We start from the raw sequence: 26,664 nt of genomic DNA on the forward strand, positions 1-26,664 counted from the left end.
TTTTTGGGTTTTTTCCCCTTTTAGCCTTAAAAGGATGCTCACATGCAATGTCTAGCACCAAATCAAGGCTTACTTCCCTTATGGGATTTCTGTGATAATCTTAGTTAAAGAACTGAGAAGGAACTTAGTAAGCTTATGTCTGCACACCTATTTATGCTATATCATAACCCATAACAGACCATGGCCCATGGCATTGACCTAGACCACAGAGATGTGACTGAAGTCTTCTGCTGTTCTTGCATTTGCTGTAGGCAAAGATACTCTCCCTGAGTAGTTTCTCGGCCTCAGTCAGAGGCTGAGAATACAGAGTAGTTGGGACTTGACTTCAGCTTTCACATTTTACTGCTTTAAAAAAGTTTATCCTTCTTTGCACAGACAATCAGGTGGGAGAGGGAGGTGAGAATCAGGCAGTCTGATGTACATTTTTGAGTTCTTTAACTGAAAGGTCATTGAGAGTTATCTAAAAAAAATCAGAAGTGAGGATAAGAAAGGTGAATTAAAACTGAAGGAGGCTGGAAAGAACTTATTATCAGCTCTGGTAATGGTTTAGAAGCTGTGTCAGATTTCAGGGCAAAAAGGAAATACTGAGAGAGGAAGTACAAGGGAAGGTGTTTATTTTCACCATTACAGCATTTTAAAAAGGTTAAGATGTCAAATTTTCTTTCAGCTACAATCACACAAAAAGCTTTATTTCAACCTGAGCTACCTCAAGAACTAAAGCAGCTGTAATTTTTTGGTTTTCTTTATCTTATTCAGATTATTATTTTTTTTTAAATGAGAGGACATTTGTTGAAGACAAGGACAGCTGTTCATGTGATAATTTAGGTTTATACAAACATGATTTAGTGTTATTCAACATTCTGGTTTTAAAATTAGCACAGTACCACAGATTTAATGGTTTACAATCCAATTTTCCAGCAGATTTTAAAATGCAATTTACTGAGAAACATATTTTTATGTTGAGCATTGTGAGTAGCATGCCTGAGGCATTGCAGGTTTCCTTAAAACTATTTGATAATTTTGAAGAATAAATAAATATACAAAAAACTACTTTCCTCCACATCCACATTCTTTGAGAGTTGTCATACAGAGTGATGCTTGGGTACATAGGTACCCAAGCATGTGAGGTTGGATATATACCTTTTAGCTGTAACAACAGCAGTATCAGCATGCTCACATCCTCCTCTTCCCCCCTCCACACAACCTAAGTACATTCTTAGTCTGAAAGACTCTGTATAAAAGAAAAAAAAACATAATAAAACATAAAACATGGCTCTGAGAATTAACAAGGTGCACAGGCTGAGAACATCTCTCAGGGCAACACAGTTCACAAAAACTCTACTTACTAGTAAGTGGTTTTTCTTTCTCATTTCAGGAAAGCATCCACACACATGCTTCTAACCAAGAGCTGAAAGACAAAAGGTCTGCCTCGTGACCTACAGTAAAAGGCTGTTATATTCATAACAGTGTCTTTGACTACAAAATGCTGAATCCAATGACCACTCCAAAAGGAAGGAAAGGATTTTTCTGTGTAAAGGAAAACTCAGGGGATCTTTCTGAGAAATCATACTGTATTTAAGAAGACAAGGACGTTTTAACACCCACTACAAAGTGTTGCCTCTGCTGAAAATGAATGCCATCCATAAAATAAAACCCACCAAGAATGTAACACCAGGCAAAACTTCAGTTGAATGGCCTGTGACCTCCCCAAGTTGGGGCAGACTCACCAAAAGTAGAGGGGGGCCATTTGTGACTGAAATTTGTCAAGGCCAAAAGTGGTTCCCAGTGATGCAGGAACAAACATGCAGCCAAGATCCTAGAAGGATTTAAATTTGACATCTACCACTGTGTATGCACTTTTGGTTGAAAGCTCCTAGGAACAGTATAGTTTTTGTAGTTATCTTTTTTTCCTAGGCATTTTCTTACAGTCTGAAGTCCTTCAGATTCATTGAAATATTAACAGAAGATAAGGGTGAGGGAAGAGGAAACAAAGAGAATGTTGAAAAAAGGAGAAAAGTAATTGATTGTCAATGTGAAGAGAGTCAGAAGTAATATCTAACTAGGCCACTGACATGGATATGAACTTTCAGAAAAATGTCCCAATTTAGCCAGATTACTGAGAAGGCTTTAAACCAGTGAACACACCTCTCCTCACAATAGAGTAAGGGTGAAGACTGCAAGTGGCACACAAGATTAACAAAGACAGTGGACTCTTCAGTGGATTAAAAACTGGCTGGAGGGTTGGGCTCAAAGAGTTGTGATAAACCAAGTTAAATCCAGCTGTCAGACAGTCACAAGTGGTGCCCCCCTTGGGTCAGGATTGGGGCCAGTTATGTTTAATATTTGTATTAATGATATAGACAGTGGGATCGAGTGCACCTCAGCAAGTTTGCAGATAACACTAAACTGAGTGAGAGCATTGATCTGCTTGAGGGCTCTGCAGAGAGATCCATGCAGGTTGCGTGGATGGGCTGAGGTCAGTGGTATGAAGCTTAACAGGGCCAAGTGCCGGGTCCTGTACCTGGGTCACAATAACCCCAAGCAATGCTACAGGCTCAGGAAGAGTGGCTGGAAAGCAGCCCAGTGGACAAGGATCTGTGAGTACTGGTGGATGGATGAATGAATATGAGCCAGCAGTGTGTCCAGGTGCCAAGAAGACCAATGGCATCCTGGCCTGTATCAAAAACAGTGTGTCCAGCAGGAGTAGCGAAAGAATCATGACCCTGTAGTCAGCCCTGGTGAGGCCACAGCTTGAATATTGTGTTCAATTCTGGGTGCCACAGTATAAGAAAGACATTGAGGTGTTGGAGCATGTCCAGATAAGAGCTTTGAGGCTGATGAGGGATTTGGAGGGTTTGTCATACAAGGAGTGACTGAGGGAACTGAAATTGTTTATTCTGAAGAAGAGAAGGTTCAGGGGAGATCTTATTTGCTCTCTACATCTACCTGAAAGTAGTTGGCTGGTGTTGATCTCTTCTACCAAGTAACTAGTGACAGGACAAGAAGGAATATGTTTAAGTTGTTCCAGGGGAGGTTTAGGTTAGGCATTAGGAAAAATTACTTCACTGAAAGAGTGGTGAGGCATTGGAATGGGCTGCCCAGGGAGGTCACCATCCCTGGAAGTGTTCAAGAAGCATTGAGATGTGGCACTTCAGGGCATGGTTCAGTGGTGGTGATAGTTGGATTACGGTTGGACTCAATGATCTTAACAGACTTTTCCAACTTTAATGATTCTATTATTAGTATGTCCTCAGCTTAAGTTCTTAAGCATACATGCACTGCCAATACGAATGTTCATACGGACAATCACTGGAAGAACAAAAAATATTTAGAAGTGACATAAAAAAATAACAGGATTGTTAACAATGCTAGAAAAACACAGAATTATTTGGTATACAGAGAAAAAATACAGAATGTATGTAAAATATTCAAAAGCAATTAATTCAGAATCAAACCAGCTATTCACAATATGGAAGCCTGTATGTTTGAAAGCAGTAATTTTGGAAAGAATATAGAGTTCATGGTATTTAACCCAGTAACCAGGATCTGCCAGTATGATGCTGCTGCTAACAAGGCCAACGTGACCTATAGATTTTCAAAAAGACTTCCTTATGGACCTTTACCTCTTTATAGAAAATTCCCTGAAAGCATTAATGACAACAAATGTGCTTGCTATTAAAATGATATAAGAGGTCACAAACTGGTTCAGTAAAAGGGCATAAGAATGATCTGATGCCTGGAAAAAACTCATTATAGAGAACCCTTTAGGGTGTTTAAGCTATTTACAATATTATAATGATGTTTATTACATGACTGAGCAATTCTGTGTGTAAAAGAAATTAAGATTGGAAGAGGCCCCTGGGTTATCAAAATCTACATGTATTTTCTGTAATCCCTACTTGCAGAGAAATATTTTTAATGTAGAGACCTGAAAAAGATATAATAAAGATAGTTAAGGCAACAGCATCTATCTAAACTTAAAGAATTTTAAACCCAAAATAAAATAGCAATTTAAAACGGAAGCAATTAATTATGGCAATAATTAAAATTGAAAACTTTGGCCTCACTGTCAAAAGACATTCTCTTTCTAAAACGATGACAGTTTTGATAATAATTTTAGCTTTTGTAATGTGGCTGACAAAATTGCAGGTGGCATGACAAAAATTAACATTTGCCTGCCAGCGGCATATTTCATCAGAATTATCAGGATAGCTGTGAAAACGTGGCAATTAGTATTTGCTTAAACTACCCATTTTGCCCTTAAAACAAAGCAGCATGACTCATTGGTTTATCTGAGGAAGTTAGATGCAATAAATTACATCTATCTACACACAGAGAAGCAGCTGAAATCTCATCTACTTCACTGCGAATGACCTTTTCTCTCTATGGAGTCCTGAGGTAGGAAAAAACATTATTATATGCAAGAACTTCAGTCTCTATTGACCTGTGAACCAGATACTTGGAAAAGGTATTTTCTAAGTCATTCATTGTAAAATTGTGGACAGTATGAGTGTCTTTATGTAGATAACTACACTTCCAGTAATGGTATCTCTCCCGCTAACAAGGAAATATAAATTCCCTGGGTTGAAAGGCCCAGTTTGCAACATTTCAAAACACGACAAGACTTATTTCTATATAAGGGATCTCTCATGGCTCCCTAAAACAATGAAGAGAGAGAAATTCAGAAAACAGATTAAGAAAAGTTGCCTTCTGTCACTAGTATTCCTCTACAGATTTCGAGATCAGTACTCAGATCCTTGAAAAAGCACTGCAATGGCAGCATCCCACACTCAATGTACCTCTGGAGTTTTTCAGAGAGGTAAACTGGAAAGCTGCAGAAGAAGGCTTACCAACCACCCATCTTCAAGGCTCCATCTCTCCAGGGCAGAAGCTCCTAACCAACTTTTGAAACAGTGAGGTATTAAGAAAGAATAACTCCAGGACTTGAGATGCTACGTAGCACATAATCTATTTACAGGCAAGGAACTGCATATCTTCTTTTACATTGCAAAGCCCCTGGTCCACAAGGCATACACAAAGCCTCTATACCTCCCATCTCTACCCTTGCTATTGCTTTTTGGTCTGGAGGTCTTGGTCATAACACGAAAGTAAAGCACAGTAACAGGCTTGAATCACAAATGTCTTAAGTAGCCACTCTGAGGTGTTGTACAAAGCAGTTCCACAGTCACCTTTTGAGGCTCAGAAGTCACAGGGAGCAGGAAATCATTTTGTCAGTAGCTATTACATCTATTGGCTAGTCCATTGCCTCAGACCTTTTTTTAAAAACCACCACAGTTGTGTTTAGCATTATGAAAGCATCAGTTGAACCAACAAACAGCATGAAAAGAAATCAAGAGGAAAAAAAGGCGATTGCCACCACACAAGCTGAAAAATGCCTAATGAATTTATTGAAGTGTTTGCAGCACTAAAAAAGAAGGTCTAAGAATTACATCCAATGTGAATGTGGGGAAAAAAAGGAAACATGGAAACCTCTGGGATATATTTTTATGGTATATCTAAAGCAACCAAAAATAAGTCCATTCACTTCAATGCTTTCTAGCTGCCTCTAACTTACAATATCATCTTCTTTGCACAAATGACAGACACTTCCTCAGTAATACTGCAATCAAATGCTTTTTATTACCAACTATAGTATGAATGAAATGCATGTAGTACCTCCACCTTAAAGATAATACTAAACTCCACTTTTTTCTTGTTTTCCTTATGAATAATAAAAACTACCATGAAATAGGTAACATTGAGATGCCTCCAAACACAAGGCTGTCATAAGAGCTTATGTAGTTATACATTTTTATAAAAAAATATAATAAAGGTGTATGTGGAACAGTGATTTTTGAATGAACTCTTTAAAAAATTGTTTTCTAGATTAGATTGGGAGACCAAGAATAGAGAAGTTTACAACTGAATGTATTCTACTTTAAGCTATCCTCCCTACGCCCTGTTCTGCTAAACGAGGCTTCCTACTCTGTTGTATAATGCTAACGCATAATTTCATACATATTTTACCTCTTTCACACATAGCATTACACTATAAACACCACTAATATTCATTAAGAACATTATAGGGGTCATAAATAGAAACAACAGTTGTAAACAGCTCCTGTATGAGAAGGATAATTGAGACTGAAAAAGCAAAAAGGTATCAAATTGTATGGTCTACCTTCACCAGTAAATAACTGATGAATGATGTAAGCTTACTAGTTTAGATACACATTTTTGACACTTAACCAATGACCTACTTTGTGTCAACATTCTACACTAAATGTTTCTGTATCTGGAAGATTTTTCTACAATACTGTTAATTTTAAATCTTCCAATATATACACATTTCCTTTTTAAAAACGGCTTTACTGTGAAGTGACTGATCATGAAAACAAGAAAGAAGCAATTCTAAAATGTAAAATCAACAGAAGTACTTTTAAGCCTCCAGGTAGAAACCAGGAACCCTTTTAGCTGTTTCTTAAAGCCAAAGATCTAGATTTTCATCAAAATATTGAACAGGAAAATGAATTTCTGACTCTTAAATACTGATCAGAAAATACTCTTCTCATTGTATTATCATCATGCTTAAATAATCCATTCCAACTTCTTCAGTGCAGGGCAACCTAACGTAATGAAGTGACAACCAGGTATCTATGTAATTTTCGAATGGCTCAGCTTTTTATACCAAACATACTACTTTATGTATATTATACATATACTCTAGCAAAAATACTATTATTCTCATCAATAAGTAGGAACAAAATGGCTACATTATTTCTGGTGTTACTTTTCTGTAAGCAAGGGGTCAGTATGAGAAACTTGGAAAAATTTCTGTAGTATCCAATAGAATTTTTTGTTGATATAAAAACATTAATTTGGCATTATGGGATATATTTCACTTAACTTTTAATTTCTCTCTAGCTGAAAACACAGTGTTCATGTATTTCACAGAACACTACTATAGGAAAGACATTAAAAAAAACCTATAGACATTTCACTCAACTTTTAATTTCTCTCTATTCTGAAAACACAGTATTCATGTATTTCACAGCACACTACTATTGGAAAGACATTAAAAAACCCTATAGACTCATTGAAAGATTCAGGTTGGAAGGGAACTCTGAAAATCAATACTCCAATATCTTGTTTCAAACAGGGTTAATTTCAAAACTACATGAAGTCACTCAGGGCCTCTGTAGCCCAGAAAATAGATTTTTACCATAACACCACAAACTCCGTATTTAACCCAGGATCTCCAGACTTCTCTGAGCTTCCCTTTTAGTTGTGGCAACAATTGCCTGGATGTCATCTGCCTGTTGGCTCCTCTGTGCTGGGAGCAGCCAGGGTGGGAGCTGCCACAACCACTGTGTAGTCTCTGTGGGACAAACAGCCCCTATGGGGTAACAGGGATGGAGAAGGGCTCCCAGATTTTGCCTGAGAAGGAGGGAGAAGGACACAGGCTATGATAGGAAAACTTATTAATATTGCACTCAGTGGAAAAAACCTGAGGAGGAAAGGGGTCCAAACCACCAGGGTTTACCTTCTCCTGATGGACAACTTGGGACACTGGCTGTGACATTCCTGCTTTCTGCTCTAGTAACATCAATATCATTCACCCTAAGACCCAGAGGAATGTATAAAGCCTAACACTCAAAATGGTCTTTGGGGACAAACCTGATAACACACACACATATACATATAAAGCAAATAATTTATTATTAATTTGTATTTATTGTCCTGTATGTGTTAGAAATTGTTCTTTATTCTCCCTAAAAAATCCTTTTATCGAGATCTGCATTTCTTTAACTGACCAGTGGTGAACTACCCATAGACCTGAGGTCTCCAGTGCCAACTGGTGCCCCCTCTCTAATCACCACATGCCTGTATTCCTCTGCACTGTATTCTGTGTCTCTGCTTCATAAGGCTTCTGCAGCTCATACAGCTCTGTATTTTTCCACATTATGTTATAGTGGTAAACATCCCATTTTTCACAGAATAACTGTCCACCAGTATTATCTATATAATAACTGTGGTTGCACCATGCCATAAGCAAAGTAAAATTAGTCAGTTGTAACCACCTTGTCATTAGAAAAAATTGTGCTACAGCTAAAGCAAGTAAAATCAAATCTCCAGGAAAGTAAACAAAAATTCAGACAGCTTCAGCTGTGAGATCTTGCAAAATCAGTATAGAGTATGTGGCAATGTCAGTACTGTACTGCAGGGCTATATGGTTACAGAAGACAAAGGATTATACCAGAGAAGAAGGGGACGCACCAGAAGATTTTCTGCATGACAGTTTTAGCTGTATTTATGATTATCTATGTTAATTAGATAATGTGGACTGTTACTGTCATTATTATTGTAACTGAAATACTACAGTAGATTGTTAAGACTTTAATTAGTCTAACAATAGCTTCTGAGCTCTGTATTTATAGTGTGCTTGCTTTTGGCCACAAAATGCATTGAAGCATAACAACTTGTCCAGTTAAATCTTGAAAATCTCCCCACATGCAGATTCCACCTCCTCTCCAGATGGTATTTCCCAGTGCTAAACCCCTCTATTGGGGAAGAATTATTCAGCACTTCCAGACAGGATTTACCCTGTCACAACTCCTGCATATTGACTATGAACCTTTCAGTGCGTGCTTGAAAAAAATCTGACCACATCTTCTCTGTAAACTCCTCCAGGCAGACGGCAGCTGCTAGATGTCCCTCTCAAGCCTTTTTTTTCTGTAGGCTAAACTTTCTGAGTTCCCTGACTTTCATCATTCAACATGAGCTCCAGTCCCCCAGTTATCCCTGTAGCCCATTGGTGGACTCTCTCCAGTTTCTCTTTGTATAATCCATCCACTTTCCACATGGTCTACCATGCAGAACTTGGCACCTTAGTTCTTCCTCAGAGCAGGCTTTAATTCTGATAATGACATAGAATCATTAAGGTTGGAAAACATCTCTAAGATTGTCAAGTCCCACAGTCAACCCAACACCACCAATCAACTAAACCATGTCCTCAAGTCCCCAGGTTTTTTGAACATCTCCAGGGATGGTGACTCTACCACTTCCCTGGGCAACCTGTTCCAATGCCTGACCACTTCTTCAGTAAAGAAATTATTCCTAATATCCAATCTGAACCTCTTCTGGCACAGCTTGAGTCCATTTCCTCTCATCCTATCACCAGTTACTTGGGAGAAGAGACCAATCTCCACCTCACTGCAGCCTCCTATCATGTAGTTGTAGAGACTGATAAGGTCTCCCCTGAGCCTGCCCCAAACTAAATAATCTCAATTCCCTCAGCTGCTCCTCATAAGAGTTGTGCTCCAGACCCTTCACCAGTGTGGTTGCTCTTCTACATAGATTAATGAAAAGTACAGGCACTTCATCCATGTGTATTTGTACAAATACACCTGCAATAGAAATGGCCTCTAAATTTTAAAAGTCCAAAAGTAGTTTTATTTCTTCCTGCTTACAGGCCTTGAAATTCTGTAAGAGAAAAAAAAAAAAAAAAAGGAAAATGAGGAAGCCTTTAGAAAAACTATGCTATGTTCACGAAAATATTGGTAGCTTACATTTTTAAGTGCATTAATTTACCTTACAGGAATCCACATTTTAATAGATTCATCCCAAATAATGTATTTCATGTTTCTGCTCTTTACTAAAAAATGTATGAGGCTTGTCTGCTTAAGATGATTTCAAAACCAATTTTGAAATATTTCAGTTTCTGTAATGAATGGTATTGCTTCACCGTGTTTCAGTGAAAAAATTAAAATCCCACTCAATGGTTTGAAACCTCATTCATTTTCATCTTTTACCTGAGTGTTGTTTCTAAAACCATCATTATACCACCTCCTTTTCAAAGACAGCATTTTAGAGAACCCGCTGAACATCAACACCTTACAAACACCTCCCTGTGATACTGTGAGAATTTCTCAGAGTATATTCCTATGTCTCTTGAACCAAAGCACCAGAAGAGAGAGAGAGAGGAGCAATTATGCTAACTGCTTGTCATCCCGAAGATCTTGCACTCAGATTTAGTGATTCATTACCCCTACAAACTGTCAGCCAGGCTGTATCAGTGAGACAAACAATGTTATGCGAGGCTATTTTAAATATATCTTGAAATAAGGTTGCAAATTAATAGAGTCAGAATAGTTTCTCTTCTATATACCCAGGCAAGATAGAAAAGCTGCATGAGATATACAAAAGGGGACACTCAAAATACCAGCATTTACTATGTGAGTTTAAAAGTCACCCTCACAACAAAGTGCATTGATGGAAATAAAATCCGGAGTGCTCAGTCTTATCAAATGCAGACCTACAAAACCACAATCCATAAGGGTGGGTTTTGTATTATGCATGAATATCTACACAACTATCCCTTTAGACAAACACACATTAGACAATGCAAACCCAAGCCAAGCCTAAGCATGACTCCAACATAATAAATCATACAAAATTGTGCAGGCATTGACTGACCAGCCTCACCTGAGCCTCCACACTCAGCCTCTGCCCAGAAGCCCTATTACAGCTCATCCCGTGACAGAACTTGCTGTAGGAGCTGCCTGTTGGCCCTGTTGATCCTGGCTCCTGGATGGACTTCCCAGCTTCCCCTTGGACCTGTCTAGCAATTGTTGGACCTTACCCTGAGCTGTGGATTGACCTCCTGCCTTGGTCTCAAGCCTGCCTCGACACCAGAAACTTGGCTGCTGTTCTGGACTCTTCCTCAGCTCTGGCTGCCACCAACCAGGTTTGCTCAGCCCACCCCGTGTGGTGGGACAGGTCCCTAGACAGGGAAGCCTATGCCCTGCTGGGAGGTGTCATCACCCATGGCTTCCACTCCATATGGGAACAACTAACTAATTAACCTTTTGTTGCATCCTAACAGAAATACACCGTGGTATGAGTACAATATGTCCAACTTGTATCTCAGTATATATAAACACATCTCTGTTTCATACAGGTGTACACTGGTCTCACAAAAAAAAAATTTGCTTTTTCTCTTAAGTTCTTCAGCACTATTATTGAGTGTTAATTCAATATACCTATCTATTGATACAATCACAATAGTATTCTGTGTGTGAACCTATTCAAAGGCACATACAGAAAAAACAACTGAAAAACAACAGTTGGCTACATTTGTATGAGCCTACTCTCAAACAAAATAAGAGGAAATACATGGAATCTTTTGGGACATAAATTGTACATCTTTCGAAAACAAGTATAAAAGACATGATGTCCATGATCTGGACAAATCTGAAAATTTGCCCTGAGCATGTAGAAGCACATTCTATGCTCTGCACTTGTACCTTGTGTCACTTGTACCTTGTGTCACTTCTCACTGAAGTAAATTAGATTTTTCTTGTTAAAGAGATGTAGAATCAAGGGTCATGCTACAGCCTCTCACAGCCTAATAAAGATTTTGATCAAATTCAGTGTTTTTCAAAATGCACCTGCTCCGACTGTTTCAATGTATCCCAGTCCTCTAAAATAGCCAGCAATATGATTGACTTGTTCCTTGAGTACTAACAATGTGGATGATCTTCTGTATCTTCTCAGCAAAACAGGCAGCATTAAAAGACAGACTAAGAGCACATCCACTTCTAAACTAAAGTTTGCAAACAAAGTGGTATGTTAATATTGAGGAATAAAAAAACCAAACTAAAATCAGTTTACCAAATCCTCATTTACTTTTTCACATCTGAATACTTAGTATTTATAAATGCGATAATAAGGATGTACATCACTTCTTCTTTTTGGTGGGAAAAACTGTGACAAAAGATAAAGGACACATTATGGGGCTGAGAGGATAAAGGTTGAAGAAATCTATATAAGATCTGATGAGCTAACAGTTCACCAGAGGTCAAAAGGATCATTAATATTCATAGAACAGTTCACTTCTGTTTCATGAGACATTGTTCCATCTGTTATTAATCCAGACCTGCAATACACTACTTAGAGTTTGTAGCTGTCTTAAGTAATTTTAGATTTGTATTTCTATCAAAACATAAATATGACAACATATGCTTTTATATATATAACAAATCCTGTACAATGTCTTTCATTATTCTATAACAATACAATTTGTCAATGAAATATAGCTGTTGCTGCTTTCCATCTTGCTGGGCTCCAGTATATTAGAAACATAACTCCTACAGACTACAAAGAGGAAACATTTGGTACAGATATTTTTGCTTTTCTCCACTGTCAGGTTCTCAGGCATTTTTGCAAAATCTTCAGAAGTGCCAGGAAAACAAAACTATTTACTTATGTCTTTCCACAGAAATGACTAGTGTTTAGTAAATAATACACATTTCCAGAAACCACCAGCTAGCACTATGTCTGTTCTAACTACTGACTTCTACAAGCAGAATCCTTACTGCTTTGAGTTCACCTACTGACTGTGTCCAGTAAAACATTCTGCTGATTCTGGCAGATACACTGATGCATTTCCTATGCCTGTTGGGAAAAGCAAACAATATTTAAAAACCTAGGATCTTAAAGCTGTGCTCAAGAGGTGAAGAGCTCAGCTTTCTCCTGAACAAAGGAGACCTTGATGCCAGCTATGAATTACTCTGTTTGATCATAGTCTAAATTACATCCATCTGGCAGCTGAGGCCTAAACACAGGGAACAGTGTTAGTCACCTTCCACAAAGCCACCATGATTCTAGAAGCCATCACATCAGCCCCATAGCATTGTAGACTGCTCAGCCTGGAGTAGTACTGCCCCCAGATACTTGGAATTGGTTACTCTCTACTTGCAAACTGTCTCACTGGAACTAATTTGAAAATATTCCTACCCATATTGTCAACAGGTAGTAAATTGTGCAATTGTGCACATTTCACTATCAGTGAAAAGCTGATTCACTGCACACAGCTCATGGGGGCAGAGGTGGAAACTTACAAATTACGACTGCTTATACACCACCTCCCTTGCCTTATACAGTTTTTGCACCTAATTGTCAAAGTTTTAAAGACTTTACTATAAGCAAAGTATTCTCCTTAAGTCTATCTTGTCTTGGTTTGTAGCATCTTTAGCCAGTACGCAAGCCAGGTGCCCAGAAGAATGAGGCCAGTTCTCTGAACACACATAACCTATTAAAGTACTCGTGTGGCCTCTCCATTTGCTTCTTCTGCAAGAATAAAATGTTGGTGATGGATTTTGAAAACCTTCATTTAAAACGGTAGCAGGTGTTTGTGAGACAGACATGATAGTTAAGGTCAGCTGGGACATACAAGATGTACATTTCCATGCACTTTCTGTGACAACAGAAATGTGTCAGTGAAGGCTCTATTCTTTGACCCTTAACAGTTCGTAGAAATATGAGTCTGGTGACCTTGGAAGCAAAATACACTCATCTTCTTTACTACATGATGAACTAATTTGTATTTAAATTCCCTTAAATGAAGCACCTATCTGTCAGGATGATAGGCACTGTACAGACCTTGCAGAGAAAAAGAACTATATAAAGCAATCAGAGAAGCTTTTTATTCAGCTGCTACAACAAATGACAGATAGTCTTATTATTCAATTCCCTGAGCTCCTCTTAACATACCTGACCTCTGGAACTGTATCGCATGATTCAGTATTGCAGTTCCAAATAAGCAGTGCAGTAATATCTTCTTGCAGTGATTTTTCAGTATTGGTCCTGAGCACAAAGAACTGACAATTCCCAAAGCACAGATGTACATCTCACAGCTCATTCAACGAGGACAACAAAAGAGTGTACAAACACACAGTCTACATAGCATTTTCAAATTCCTTTGGCATAAAATATTTTCATTTTAAAAATGAAAGAAAACATTTACTTGACAACATGAATAACTGTAGTACCTTATATTCAGGTGGAAATCATGCACAACCATGTGGAAACCGTGTGGAAAAATTGCATAATTTGTTAAATAACTTTCCATATTTTGGTAAGTGGGTTTGCATTAACAAACCGTATTATTTAGATGAACAGGGGGAGAGTGTGAAAAGAGCAAAACAGACCCAGACATGGGTGTGGATTTACCTGTTGCCTCTTCTCAAATTCCAGCTTGATACGGGATTTGATGCAGTTGCAGGTGTCCTGATAGGTCTGCTGCAGTGCAAGTTCCATGAGGTGTTTGTGGTATGCTCCTGCCAAGTTCCCGCAGATAAAAATTATTACATTTGCCAGTATCTAGGGGGGTAAAAAAAAGAAAGTGTCAGGGAATTTATATAATTAACATATAATCCTAACCTAAGCTGAAAGATTGCTGTATTTTGCTTCTATTTGATTTGCCTAGCAAAGGTTCTAGCAATTTCCAAAAGCCTTCACAATTAGTTTCAAAATCCAAAGCAGTAATACCATTTTCACTTTTTATTGAATAAGAATGATAATGAACATGTCTACATATTCATTGAGTTATACTTCTTTTACTGAAATATAAATTAGACTCATGTTATACATCCACTGCTGAGTATTAATTCTATGGGATCATGATCTACTCATGTAAAAGAATAGCTATGGCTCCTAATAACAACACTAGAAGCCATTTTATTGCCATGTTCTTTTGGCAAGACATTTTCTTGTGCATTGCCATAAGATTAAAGGGTGAACAGATTCTCCTACATCAACAGCCTGGCCTTCATTTTGTCTCATCATTTGCCTAAATCACAAAACTTAATCTACAAAATTTAGGGTCCTACAGCATCATACACTCAGTACACACAACAACACATGAATATGAGAAATCGACTCGCCTGAAGAATCCAGTTTTATTTACTGTCTGGAAGATTTCAGAGAAAGTAAAGAGAGGAGAGAGGCAAGCCTTTCCTGTGCTTGAATGTTGAGAACAACATTATACTGTGTGGTGATACCAACACTTTCACCTGTCTACACCTTACTGCTGCAAAATAAGACCCATTTCCCCATCCTAGATCACTCAGAGCAGAAGTAACACAGTCACAGAACCAATTCTTAATCTAATAAGAAAGGTAATATTAAAAGGGAACTGAAACTGAGATACAGCTGCAATCTGATCTGAGGGGGTCTCTATCTGAATTATATAGCCTGGATTACAAGTATTACATGATGTCATGGTGCTCATGGTCTGGAAGGGAAGGAGGAAGAAAGGATGCTAAAATTCCATTAATTCTCCACAGTTAATCTAATCATGAAGTTTATGATAGCTTTCTCCAGTGATCATGCCTGGTTGGCTTTGGTGTACCTAAGTACCAGGCAATCATTTGTGGACTGCTAGTAGTGAAAAAGCAAGAGATGAGAAAAAAAGTCAGACAGTAAGCTTCAGTGGTTCAGAGAAAAGAGAGAAATTGTCCTAATAACAGAAATCAAGCTCCCTGAAGACTATTATTTACTCACAAAAACCCCTGAAGTTTTAATGCTCCTTTTACAAAGGCACTCCTTAAAATGAGAGCTTTAAAGAAATGCTTTTCTGATCCTCACAAATTATGATATTTTTACTGGCAATACCTGTTCCTCCATCAGTGACCTGTCTGACATCCTATCTCTCATGGTTCCAAAAAGCCAAAAGCAGGAGCTCCACACCTTTGTCACAAAGAGGACTGCTGGTTTTGATTTGATAAATCATTCTTTCTTCTTTTTTCCCAAAAACTTTAAGATCATGCCATTATAATGAGTTAAGAACTCAGAGCTACATTTAAGTTCTTAAAACTTTCTGAAATACATAAATGTAAAAAAAGGAGGAAAATCTACATTTTCCATGTTTTCCAGAGAACCCCTTTTATGAAGGAGAGGCATAGGAAATAGTATAAATGAAACATTCAACAGTCAATAATTTAAAAATATTAAGACATGGTGGCATAGAGAAAAACGTTTGAACTCAAAATATTTTTATATTTCTTTGTAAACCACAACTGCTTGATTCTGCTTGGATGTGAATAACATCACAGTCCTCTTGGCAGACACGGCTTAGGGAACAAAGATCTTGTGTGAGAGGTTGCATCACAGGGGTAGGATGTTAAAACTGGCAATCACTGCTGCTTCATGAACTGAAATTATGAAATGAGAACAAATGCCTGAAAATATCACTGGGCATAGAAAGCTTTCAGCTATGCAGTGGAAAGGCTTAGCAATAAAATGAACATTGATTTGAACTGAAATCAACAGTGTGCTGTCATAATCCCTAGGTACAGATCATTGCTGGAAAGCCACATACAAACTTACTAAATTTACTGCCCAGCTTCATAAAGTTATCGACTATTTAAAGCAAAACTTCAGGAATATAAGCAATCAAACTTTAAGAGTACACTGTGATTGGTATATGGAGGGATAAATTATGAGTAACATCTTCACAGCCTTAGAAAAACAGATTACAGTTTTATGACTGAACTAACTGCAGTGAGAAAATAGCTGGAAAGGAGTGACTGACAGGCAAGGAAGCTAATTAACCAGGCTTTTCAGATTCTCAGTGGGGTAATTCAGCCTACAGGAAGCTGTGTGCTATCTTCCAATACCTGAATTAAGCTATTCAAAGAGAACTCAGATATATCAGGCTTTGCCATACTGAATGTAGATGTAACAGGCTAAGTGTGTAAGTGAATATGTAGATACTCTGCTCAAAACTTCATTAATTCTAGCACAGAGTTCGTTCAGAAATGTGTCACTAGGGTATTAAATTAGAAAAAAAATAATCCATGAAATTTATTAGCTGGTTTCTAACTCAGACTCAGTTTTTTTATTGCATTTAGTCTGGCTTAAGTGAATATTTCTGGTTTTGTCATTGAAAAGTTATTGAGTGAAAGAAACATACGGTGTTCAATGGAAAAGGCAGTTAAAGTTACTAAAAAAATTAAACAACATATATACATCTAGCTGAGTATCTTCTGATTTTTCTTCTGAACTTCGGACCAGTTTCAACATACAAGCTGGAGACAGGCTCCATCCCAGGTTTGCTCTAAAGTCTCATAGGCACTTTCCTAGATGGAACAGGTTCAAAGTTTTCCTCAGTCCAAAAAAATTAAGTGACCTTCCCACTTTCTAAGCAAGTACTCTAATCAGTATGCAACCGTACAAAAAGGTCCTCCTGTTCAGGCACCTGCTCTGAGAAGAACTCATGCTGTGAATCCTACCCAGACCAAAGCACTTGGAATTAAATCCTGAGTCACAACAGTCTTCTACCTTGTCATTTCTCTAGGCTAGGACTCTGCAGCCCTTCCTCTTTTCCTCTCTTTTTTTGTGTTCCCACTCCTGCCTCCCTTCCCCCCAGATGAATATGGGGTAATAAGAGCAGACGTGGGGGATCTTCTGGTAACAAACTCTGCATCTTGCTGTAAGAGATCTGACCAACTGTGCAGATAAAAATGTAGCCAAGAACCTCTGTAAGGGAATTAAGAAACAACTGAAGAGACTATAGAACATGGTTAGGGCTTTTTCCAAGGAGGACATATCTGAGCTGTGAAAAACAGTGTAAGTAACAACGGTGACTCAACAGCAGAAAAAAACCAGGGTAACTTAAAATACCCTGAAATACATGAAACTCATAAAACTCTGGCAAGGTCCAGCTCAAGTCAAGCACGTGTGGAAACACCGAGACACACAACAGAAGTTCTGATCTCTTTGTATAGTGAATGCAGGAGAAGTTCACCTCTGGGGCCATCTGTATCCTTTAGATATATCAATAAAGTGCACATTGTGCTGCAGTTTCTGCCTAATGAATTAATACATTCTGCAATGTATACAGAAGATGACAAGAGTCAAAAAATAATGCAAGAAGGACAAAGGAAATACCTCTGGGTACTCCATTTGTACCTTTAATCACTTCAGGAGCATTTTCACATCTGATCATTATTCCATTTCTTTTGACCTACAGAAAACTGTATGCACTTCCAGGCAATGGGGCATTTCTAAATTCTATTTTTATATTCAAGCACATGGATTTTTCAGTATCAGTGAATATAAAGTAATCTGATGTCCAGTGCTTAATGACCAAAATAGACTGCATTTAGAAGCAAATGAAGACAAAGTTAAGGAGCTATGACTAATTAATCAAGAGAGTACAGAAGTTCACCCAGTTGCTAAAAAAAAGTAGTTTTTATACAGATTAGACAGTAATGGTGCAACACCCTAGTTCAAGTGATGAAAGCTACCTACACAAATATATGCATACGAGGAAGTACTATGCTATATAAAAGTAAAAGAATTATAATATAGGCTGCTGATTCAGAACTGAGCCATAAATAACTTGTTAAACATCTTAGTAACTGCTATTCAGATACTTAATATAAAAATCAGAGTTCTCTGCAAGTTCTCCTATGTGAAAGCCTCCAGTCTGAGTTATTTTGTTGCATTTCTTAGATATTCTACAGATCCTTACTTCAATCCTTGCATTAAGAGAATTTTTAACAAACCCCTCGCCAACCTAAAGAATTAATAGCTTTTTTAACTTAGATTCCACTTTTCTCCTGGCTAAGAAAGCTGAGGAAATGGAACTTCAGGGGTGAGCAAGGAAAGCTGTAATTTATAATGTTTGCATGGAAAATAAATGGAAAAAAAAAAAAAAAGAATTCTCGTGTTACTGCCAAGGTGCAAATTCTTTAGCACTGCAAAGGTGAATACTCTCTTTCCCCATCTGATCTTTCATTTGATGGTTTGTGGTGTGACTAGCCAAGCCAGGAAACAAGCCTGTGCTTCTTTGGAGCCTGTACAGTTTTAGATTCCAACCAAATTCAGCTAAAAAGAACAACACTGGGTACAGTTATAAGAAGCTGAAAAGCAGCATTTGACAGGGAAACGTTTAGCCACCGTGTAAATTAGTAATTCCCATTGTCACCATGCTATATGGTAGATCCCATTATTTCAGAACGTGTACAAAAGGTTCTCCAGCAAGACTCTTGCCCCATGGAGCTCTGGCCAGTGACATGATGCTGACCTGTTTTCTTTCTGTCCTGGTTTGGGCTCTGCAGAGCCTCTCTACCCTCAGGCAGATCAACACTCCCACCCAAAATTTCAAATGTTTTTTGGAAAGTTAAGTAAGCAGAAAAACAAATTGTAATTTTGCAAGAAGTTACCTAATTAAAAAAACAAAACATACAAACAAAACCCCCCTAAAACCTTAGATTTACCTGAAAGAGCAGCAAGAAAAACAAAAAGATGGAATTATTTGTTATTCCAGAAAACAGCAAACTGTTTTATCTTTTCAGTGCTAAAATAAACTTATTAAAAAGTCCCTTTCTGGAATGGGAATTTATGTCATTATAAGACAGGAGATTGAAACTCTGTCCTCTAATTCATATGAGTAATTCTCTTTGTAGCTTTTGCAACCAGAGAATTGTGAGCACCAGCAGGATATTCGTTTTCTGTAGTATTTATATTATTTGATGTGATTTTATTTTTATCATTATTACAGGTTTTAGTTTCTCATATCTCTAGGCTGTTCTGTGGAATGACTGGATTTATTTTATTCAGCTCTGCCTATACAAAGAGCCTACCTGTATGTCACTGTAGATTAAAACAGACCATAAACTATGGGCTCTTGAATCAAAACCAGGAAAAATACACTAGAAACAAGAATCAGAGTTATGGCCCCTTTAGATCACTACTGTGTAATACACGTAATGGATATAATTTACGCTAATTAATGACTCTTCAAAATTTGAATCTGAAATATTTTTTTTGCCAGAGGGGAACTCATTCTCTCCTCATTCAAAAGGAACCAGGCAGACAGTCCATTCTCCTTCCTGCCTGCAGAGAGTTTTTTTGTGCCTCTGGGGTAATTTTATTCTCTAACTACAAAAAATGTTCAAATATACCTGAAAATATAATTAAATGAAACAAACAAAAAAAAATGAAAAAATTCAAACCTATTCAGATATTTATTTAGGTAAAACTAACACTAACTTTGGCTTGAATTTTGGAAGGAGAATCTGTGAAAAATTGATACCCATCTTAAATAGACTGAGATTAATTTTTAGGTCCTAGGTTTGATATGGGGATGAGTACAAGTGTGCTATTTAAAAGAAAGGGGAAAAAAACCCACAAAAAACAACAAAAAAACCCCAAAAACAAACAAACAAAGAAAAAAAACCAAATCCAAACCAACCAACCAACCAAAAAACCAAACAAAAAATTAGTACCTTCTACACCACTGTTGCTATTCTCCCTTTTACTTGAAGCACTCTGATGACTTTGAGCAACCTGGTCTAGTAGGAGGTGTCCCTGCTCATGCAGGGGTGATGGAACTGGATGTTCTTTAAGGTCCCTTCCAACCCAAACCATTCTATGATTCTGTGATTCTCTGATGCTCTACTCCTACAGCTTCAGCTTTCATCTCATGAAGGCACTGAATTTACAGAACTACAGTTTATCTGACCCTGTTTAGAACAGTTTTTTTTAAACTTTATTTTTGCATTTGCTACCTTACTGTCTTCAGGAACCAAGGTCTATTTCAGAGCAGTCTATAAATGCTCTGCTTCCCCCATCTCTCTGAGAACAATTTTAATGTAGAAATTTCTTTGGTTTCTTCCTCCCTGAATAGGGAGAGATACAAAAATTGTTTCTCTGTAATGGCCTTGTTGTCCCTAATTATTTTTATAATCTGAATGTCAAATGGCCTTATAGGCTTTCTTTAAGTCCTTTTATTATTCAAGACTGAATATGCAAATAAGGGGAGATTGGTTTGGTTCACTGCCATGGTTTTAGATGGTACCTAATATAAACTATATACTCCTAGATATATTTTTTCCAAACTCCTATCTGAGCTGTCTAACAGCATACAAAGGCATTTTGCAACACTTTAAAAAATGTTTGCACAGATGAAATATTTTCTCTATGGCTGATTAACCAGCGGAGCAAACAGATTCTAAAAGTGCTGATAAAGTATGCCAGATCACTGGTAATTAGCAGAATGACTTTTTCTAGCAGTAAAAATTGCAACTACAACAAGCATAAGAGACAAGGTGAACATAAGCTTTTTTATATTTGGATTACTGTGCATCTAAGATAAATGTTATTTTAACTGAATTACAATTTAAAACTTTTTATGATTATGTAATACTGAAAGTAAAAAAAAAAAAAAAAAATTATTTCCATATTCTCATTTTCTGACAGATTTTTTTATTGTTTATATTTTACTTCATGCTTCCCTGGGTTCAAAATATTCTTTAGAGGTTTTTGCTTTAGGGATGAAACAACAAAATCTTTACACTATACAAGATCAAGGGTTTAGGTTGTTGATGTATGGAGAAAAAATTAAATTCTGGTAGTAAATATGAAAAAGTCTTCAAAAATTTCAAGTCTTCAAAAATACATTAATAATTTTTAATGTTGTGAATTTAATATTGTGAACATGAAGACAAATGCATGTCCACTAAACTGGCCATAATGTCATTTCCATGATAACCTTTTCTATAATTACCTACAGCACTCTGCCATGTTAGCAGATACTGCACTGAGCACATCTCTTATAGATCGGGTTGCAGTTTGTATGATATATTTCTATGTACCTTAGAAGAGACAAAATGTCTATTATCGAAAGACATCATGATGCTCTGCAAAAGCTGATGAGCTTTCCTACATACAGAGTTACCAGTAACATGAAGGAAAGAATATTCTAATTTACAGTGACTGCAGTCATATTGTTATTATATTTATTAATTTCTGACTTCATTCCTAGATTTGACTGAAGTAATATAGAAATTCTATGGAAAAAGTAGAAATATTCACATGAAAATACAATCTATTTTTACAAAATCTGAGGTACCAGAAAAATATTCTCTACATACATGTAGCAACAAAAACAATTTCTGTATCGTTTTTCACTTGCCTCCTATACTTACAAGAGATACTTGTTTTGAATCTAGCATGCTCAAAGCTAATGGAAAAATTACATCACAGGTGCTCCTAAGCAGCAATATGGAAATGAAAAAAGTGCATTTGATGTGTGAATTTTTTATTGTTTGGAATGTTTCCACTTTTTATTCTCCACCAGAAAAATAATTCTGTAAAAAATCCAGGATTATTTATTTAAAATCCACCCATTTCAGTTGTTAACACAAGTTGTCTTTTACAGCAAAGTTAGTTTCATCCTGCAGCCTACATTTTAATAGTACTGCATGGATGTGGGAATACATCATGAAGGTAGAAAGTAATACTACACTAAAAGAGAGTTGGAGCAGTACCTCACACACCACCTCTTTGCAACCAGAGAAGGAGTCTGCAGCATCCACATGTAGCAAAGCAATGTGCTGCCTCAGGGAAGCAGTTCTCAGCAACAGCCACAATGGCATATTTAGTTTGGTTTTCAGTTAGGTAAGAATATCTTTTAAAAAAAAGTTTCTCAACTCCGTAAAGCCACATAAATGTTAATTTTTCTTTCCCTATTTTTCTTCATTTATCTCATATGGCATGTTTAAGACTGTTAGTAGAACAACCATGAAGACAATCAGAGGGCAGGAGCACATCCCTTGTGGAGACAGGTTGAGAGAGTTGGGGTTGTTCTGCCTGGAGAGGAGAAGGTTCTGGGGAGACCTTATAGCAGCCTTCCAGTACCTGAAAGGGCCTACAGGAAAGCTGGAGAGGAGCTTTGCATAAGGATGTTTAGTTACAGGACAAGGAGGGATGGTTTTAGGTTAAGAGGAAATTTTTTACCATGATGGTGGAGAGACACTGGAACAGGTTGCCCAGGGAAGTTTTAGCTACCCTCTCCCTGGAGTTGTTCAAGGCCAGGTCGGATAGTGATTTGTGAACCTGGTCAAGTGGGATGTGTCCCTGCCCATGGAAGGGGGTGCTGGAGCTAAACAATCTTTAAGGCCCCTTCCAACCCAAAACATTTGATGATTCTATAAATTTAAGTGTATGGACACTAGCCACGCTCACCAGTTGGGATGGAGAACAGTCCCTGCTGTGTTTCAATCTCCAGTTAAATATATTCATGAGTTCTCAGCTCTCTACAATGGATGCTCATTATCTCGACTTTGAATATCCCAGTCTGATGAGAAAACTCTATTGCCTCATTATCCACCATCTTCTGCCCCAAAGGTTTTCAATCTACTGACCTCTTTGAGGAAGCTACAAAATCAAAGCTAGGAATCAGCAGTACACCAATGGCTCTGTAAGAGCACAGAGACTGACTCTTTCCTTCCTCACTCCCATTAAAAATGCTTGTTAGACATTTCTACCTGCTGTAGGATGCTGGAGAACATCACAGGCTAACCTAAGCTCTTCCATCTTGTTCCAGCACAAGTTTATCACTGCACAGAACTTCTCTCCGAGCAGTTTTCTGAGACAGTCTGGAAACAAACACAGCTTAGATTTCCATGCACGAAGTTGAAGAGCTTATTATTTAGTATTAGAGCTTAGTATTTAGGAAGTGATGTCACTGAAGGGTAGTACTGTGCATTATGCATTCCCAGATCCTAAGAAAAATTGACATTTCTCCCTTTTTCTCCCTGCACATAAATTTGATGAAGATGCTTCAAGACTCCGTCTATTCTCCAAACAGCAAATAGCTATAGGCACAAAAGTGTTGACAAATCACCAGAAGGTTTTACTGTGTAAAATTCAGAAATAATCTCTGAATTGAAAGTTAAATGGGTAACACCAGCAGGTCTGGTTTTTGCAGGAGCACAATGATAGGTTTGGCCCCTGTCATCAGGATTTCTTCAAGCAAAAACATGAGAAAGAAGATGACCAGCAGCTTACAGGAAATCTCTTCTAACGCTGGCCCCAAGTGAGCATGAGGGAAGTCTCCCTGAAGGGTCACATCCCAACACTTTATTGTTTCAAATGCCAGAAAGGGGTGAAAAATGAGTAATTGCTTAAAGTACCAGAAGAGGACTGCCATGAGTAAGGAACTGTTTACTCTGGTCAAGGCTTAAAAATTCCTGCTTTGGGTTCTGTTAGTGCTTAATTCAGCTACTTTGTTTAGACTTTTTCAGTTGGTTGCTCTGGGGTTCCTTATGTTTTCTGTTGTGTATACATTTGAAATGGTGCCTTTCTTTTCGTCTTCCTACAGATTTTCTTCATCTTCTTCCATTTCACTTGTCCACTACTGTAGTATAAGAAAGATCTTTTAGTTTGCACTGTGAGTGGGTAATGTAGATTGTGTTTGTGGAGGAAACACAGAAGTGGACAATGAATTGCTTCAATGTGGTCCTTTACAAGGCACTCTTCCAATTCATGCTTGACAGAAAATAAACACTTGGTACTCGTTTTATTCACTTTCATGGCACTGCTTCATATGGTAACAAAGAAAACAGTTGTGTACCCTTTCTTCAGGGTTTTGCAGAATGTCCAGCATTGTCTCTATGGCTGAGGGCAGATATATCCTCACAGCAGTTACATATGTAGATGTTTCTGTACTGTGCTGAACACACTGCCTACCAATTAACAGAAAAAATATTTGCAGAGAACACACTAGGGCAGAGCACACTAACTATGAAAACACTGCTACAGAGCTTCAGACATTATTTCTTTTATAAAGGTGTTTTTACCTCCAACAAAATTTAAACATCCTTTCTTTCATCCCATTCTGGGAATATATGAAATATATGAAAATGAATATATATATAATGTATGAAAATGAAATATATGAAAATGAAAAATATGAATATATGAAAATGTCTTCTAGTGTCTGACTTTATCATAAAGAGAGAAGAAAATACAATTAAAGTGCTCTCATTATTACCACAGAAATCTCATTATTTCTGAGCAAATGTCTTACCTGCAACACCACCACATAAATTAGCAATGTTACATCAGGGATGAATGTGGTTCTCTCTTGATAATGGTGTTTTTCCAAAAGCAAACTGCCATTTCCATATCAAAAACTGCCTTTTGATGTAGATTCTGTCCACATTTGCATACTGCATAATCCAGATCAATAGAGTTGTATTTGTCTTTCCTAAATCAGAATGCCTGGAGATGGTCTCAAAGGCAAAAGATCCAGCATAATTTTTTCTCATTAGGTTGTTACAGCTCCCCTTGAAAGCCCAGTTCAAGGACACGATGGGATGCAATCACAACAGCTGAGCTTGCTGATATCACTACAAGGCCATTATCAAATGCCTTTGAAAACTCAGAGTCATCATAAACCCTAACAGCCCTTGCCAGCCTCACCAGGGGCTTCTATCTATATCCACAGGCCTAGGACCTCTACCTTTAGCTCCTGCCCGACCTGTGTCAGAGGAATGCTGATCTCCAGTTCAGCTGTGCCAAACCACAGAGCCTTCTGTTCTGAGGACTGACTTGACCTCATCCCAGCAATTCCCAGACATGAGTGACTTCCTGCCTTGATCTCCTGACTTTCTCCTCACCACAATTTTGCCTTATGATCCTAACTCTTGGTCAAACCTAGCTATTATCTCTGGGCTCGCCTTGCCCAGGTGCTGCGGAACTGGGATCTGAACAGTGAGGCTCCAGCCTTGCTGCCTTCTCCCTTATCTTCTCCCTTTCAAAGTGCTCAGACCTTCCTGAGGCCTAAGCAGAACTCCACAGAACTTCTGAAGAAAACCATGAGTCAGCATGACAAGGACAAATAATTCAGGTTATCCAGAAGAAAAAAGTTGTATGATCTTTGAATTAAAAGAGCTGCAGCTTCTGTTTGCACCAGTGTTCTCAACATGGTCTTCAATCATTGCTTTCATATATGCTTTCATGAACAAGTTATATGTGTGCATGGAGTTGTACAATAAGTTATTTCACTGTACTAAAATACAAATAGTAGCTTCAGTATAAAAAAATACAGTTTTCCTTACATGTCCGTATCTTGGTAAAAATTCAAAAGTTTACACACTGTCACATGAAGTACTACTAAGTATAAGATCATGTTCTAAACTGCACAGATGATATAAGACTGGGACCTTCAGCAAACTACTTTTGACCAACACCAGTACTTACTCCCAGGAAAGTTGTATTTTGTGCCTTCAGACTTAATTCTGTAGAAAGGCCAAATTACAAAATGTCTTGAAATAATGTATTTTTTTAAAAGGCAGCATGAAATAACCAATGCAGCCATAAAATCTTTCACTAGTTTCCATGTAACTACAGTAACACGCTGTTTACAACAATAGCGTTAGCATATACATAAATAAATTACTTATACATAAATATACATGTATGTATATATAGTTACTATATATGTAAATTATAAATGCTACATATAATTTGGGAAAACAAATAACCTATTTAAAATTGGAAAAGACAAAATTCTGAAAATACCAAAAAATAATGTACTATCTAGTCCCAAGTATTTTTTAATGATTGAACAGTCAGTAACACTTTGAAGAAACACTACAATCCTAAGAAGCAAACCACATATGATATACTAATTTATGAATAACTGTTGCTTTATCTTGATCAAAACACATTCTACTTAAAAAGCAGGATTGTTAAATTGGTTTGGTAAAAGCCAAAACAAAGCACCTCCTTAGCAAACAATGAGCTGCTAAGACAGAAATCACATAGCTGCAAAACCTGCAACTGAGGAGCACAACTGACAGCTGAGGGACACTGTGTTACAAGCTGTACCAGCTATTTTTTATAGGTGAATCTGTACAGCAAATGTCTAACTACAAAAAAAAAAAAAAAAAAAAAAAAGAAGACCAAAACAAAAAGTTTAAAGCCTTAGAAAATACAATTTTGCAGCCAAGGACACAAAACTCAGCAGTAAAGCAGTGGTTATTTATCACTGCCAGCACATGACAACATGAAGTGCCCAAGCAA

General features: G+C 37.5%; 1 protein-coding gene across 1 annotated transcript in view; it reads right to left on the reverse strand.

The window, feature by feature from the left end:
* ADCY2 (adenylate cyclase 2) overlaps positions 1-26,664 on the reverse strand; it is a 210,176-nt gene that overhangs the window by 96,462 nt on the left and 87,050 nt on the right. The window contains exon 4 of the mRNA XM_071736713.1: positions 14,014-14,163. Within this exon, the coding sequence (XP_071592814.1) occupies positions 14,014-14,163 (150 nt within the window). The remainder of the gene's footprint in view (positions 1-14,013; positions 14,164-26,664) is intronic.

Source organism: Heliangelus exortis, chromosome 2, assembly GCF_036169615.1.
Source record: "Heliangelus exortis chromosome 2, bHelExo1.hap1, whole genome shotgun sequence".
Lineage (NCBI taxonomy): Eukaryota > Metazoa > Chordata > Aves > Apodiformes > Trochilidae > Heliangelus > Heliangelus exortis.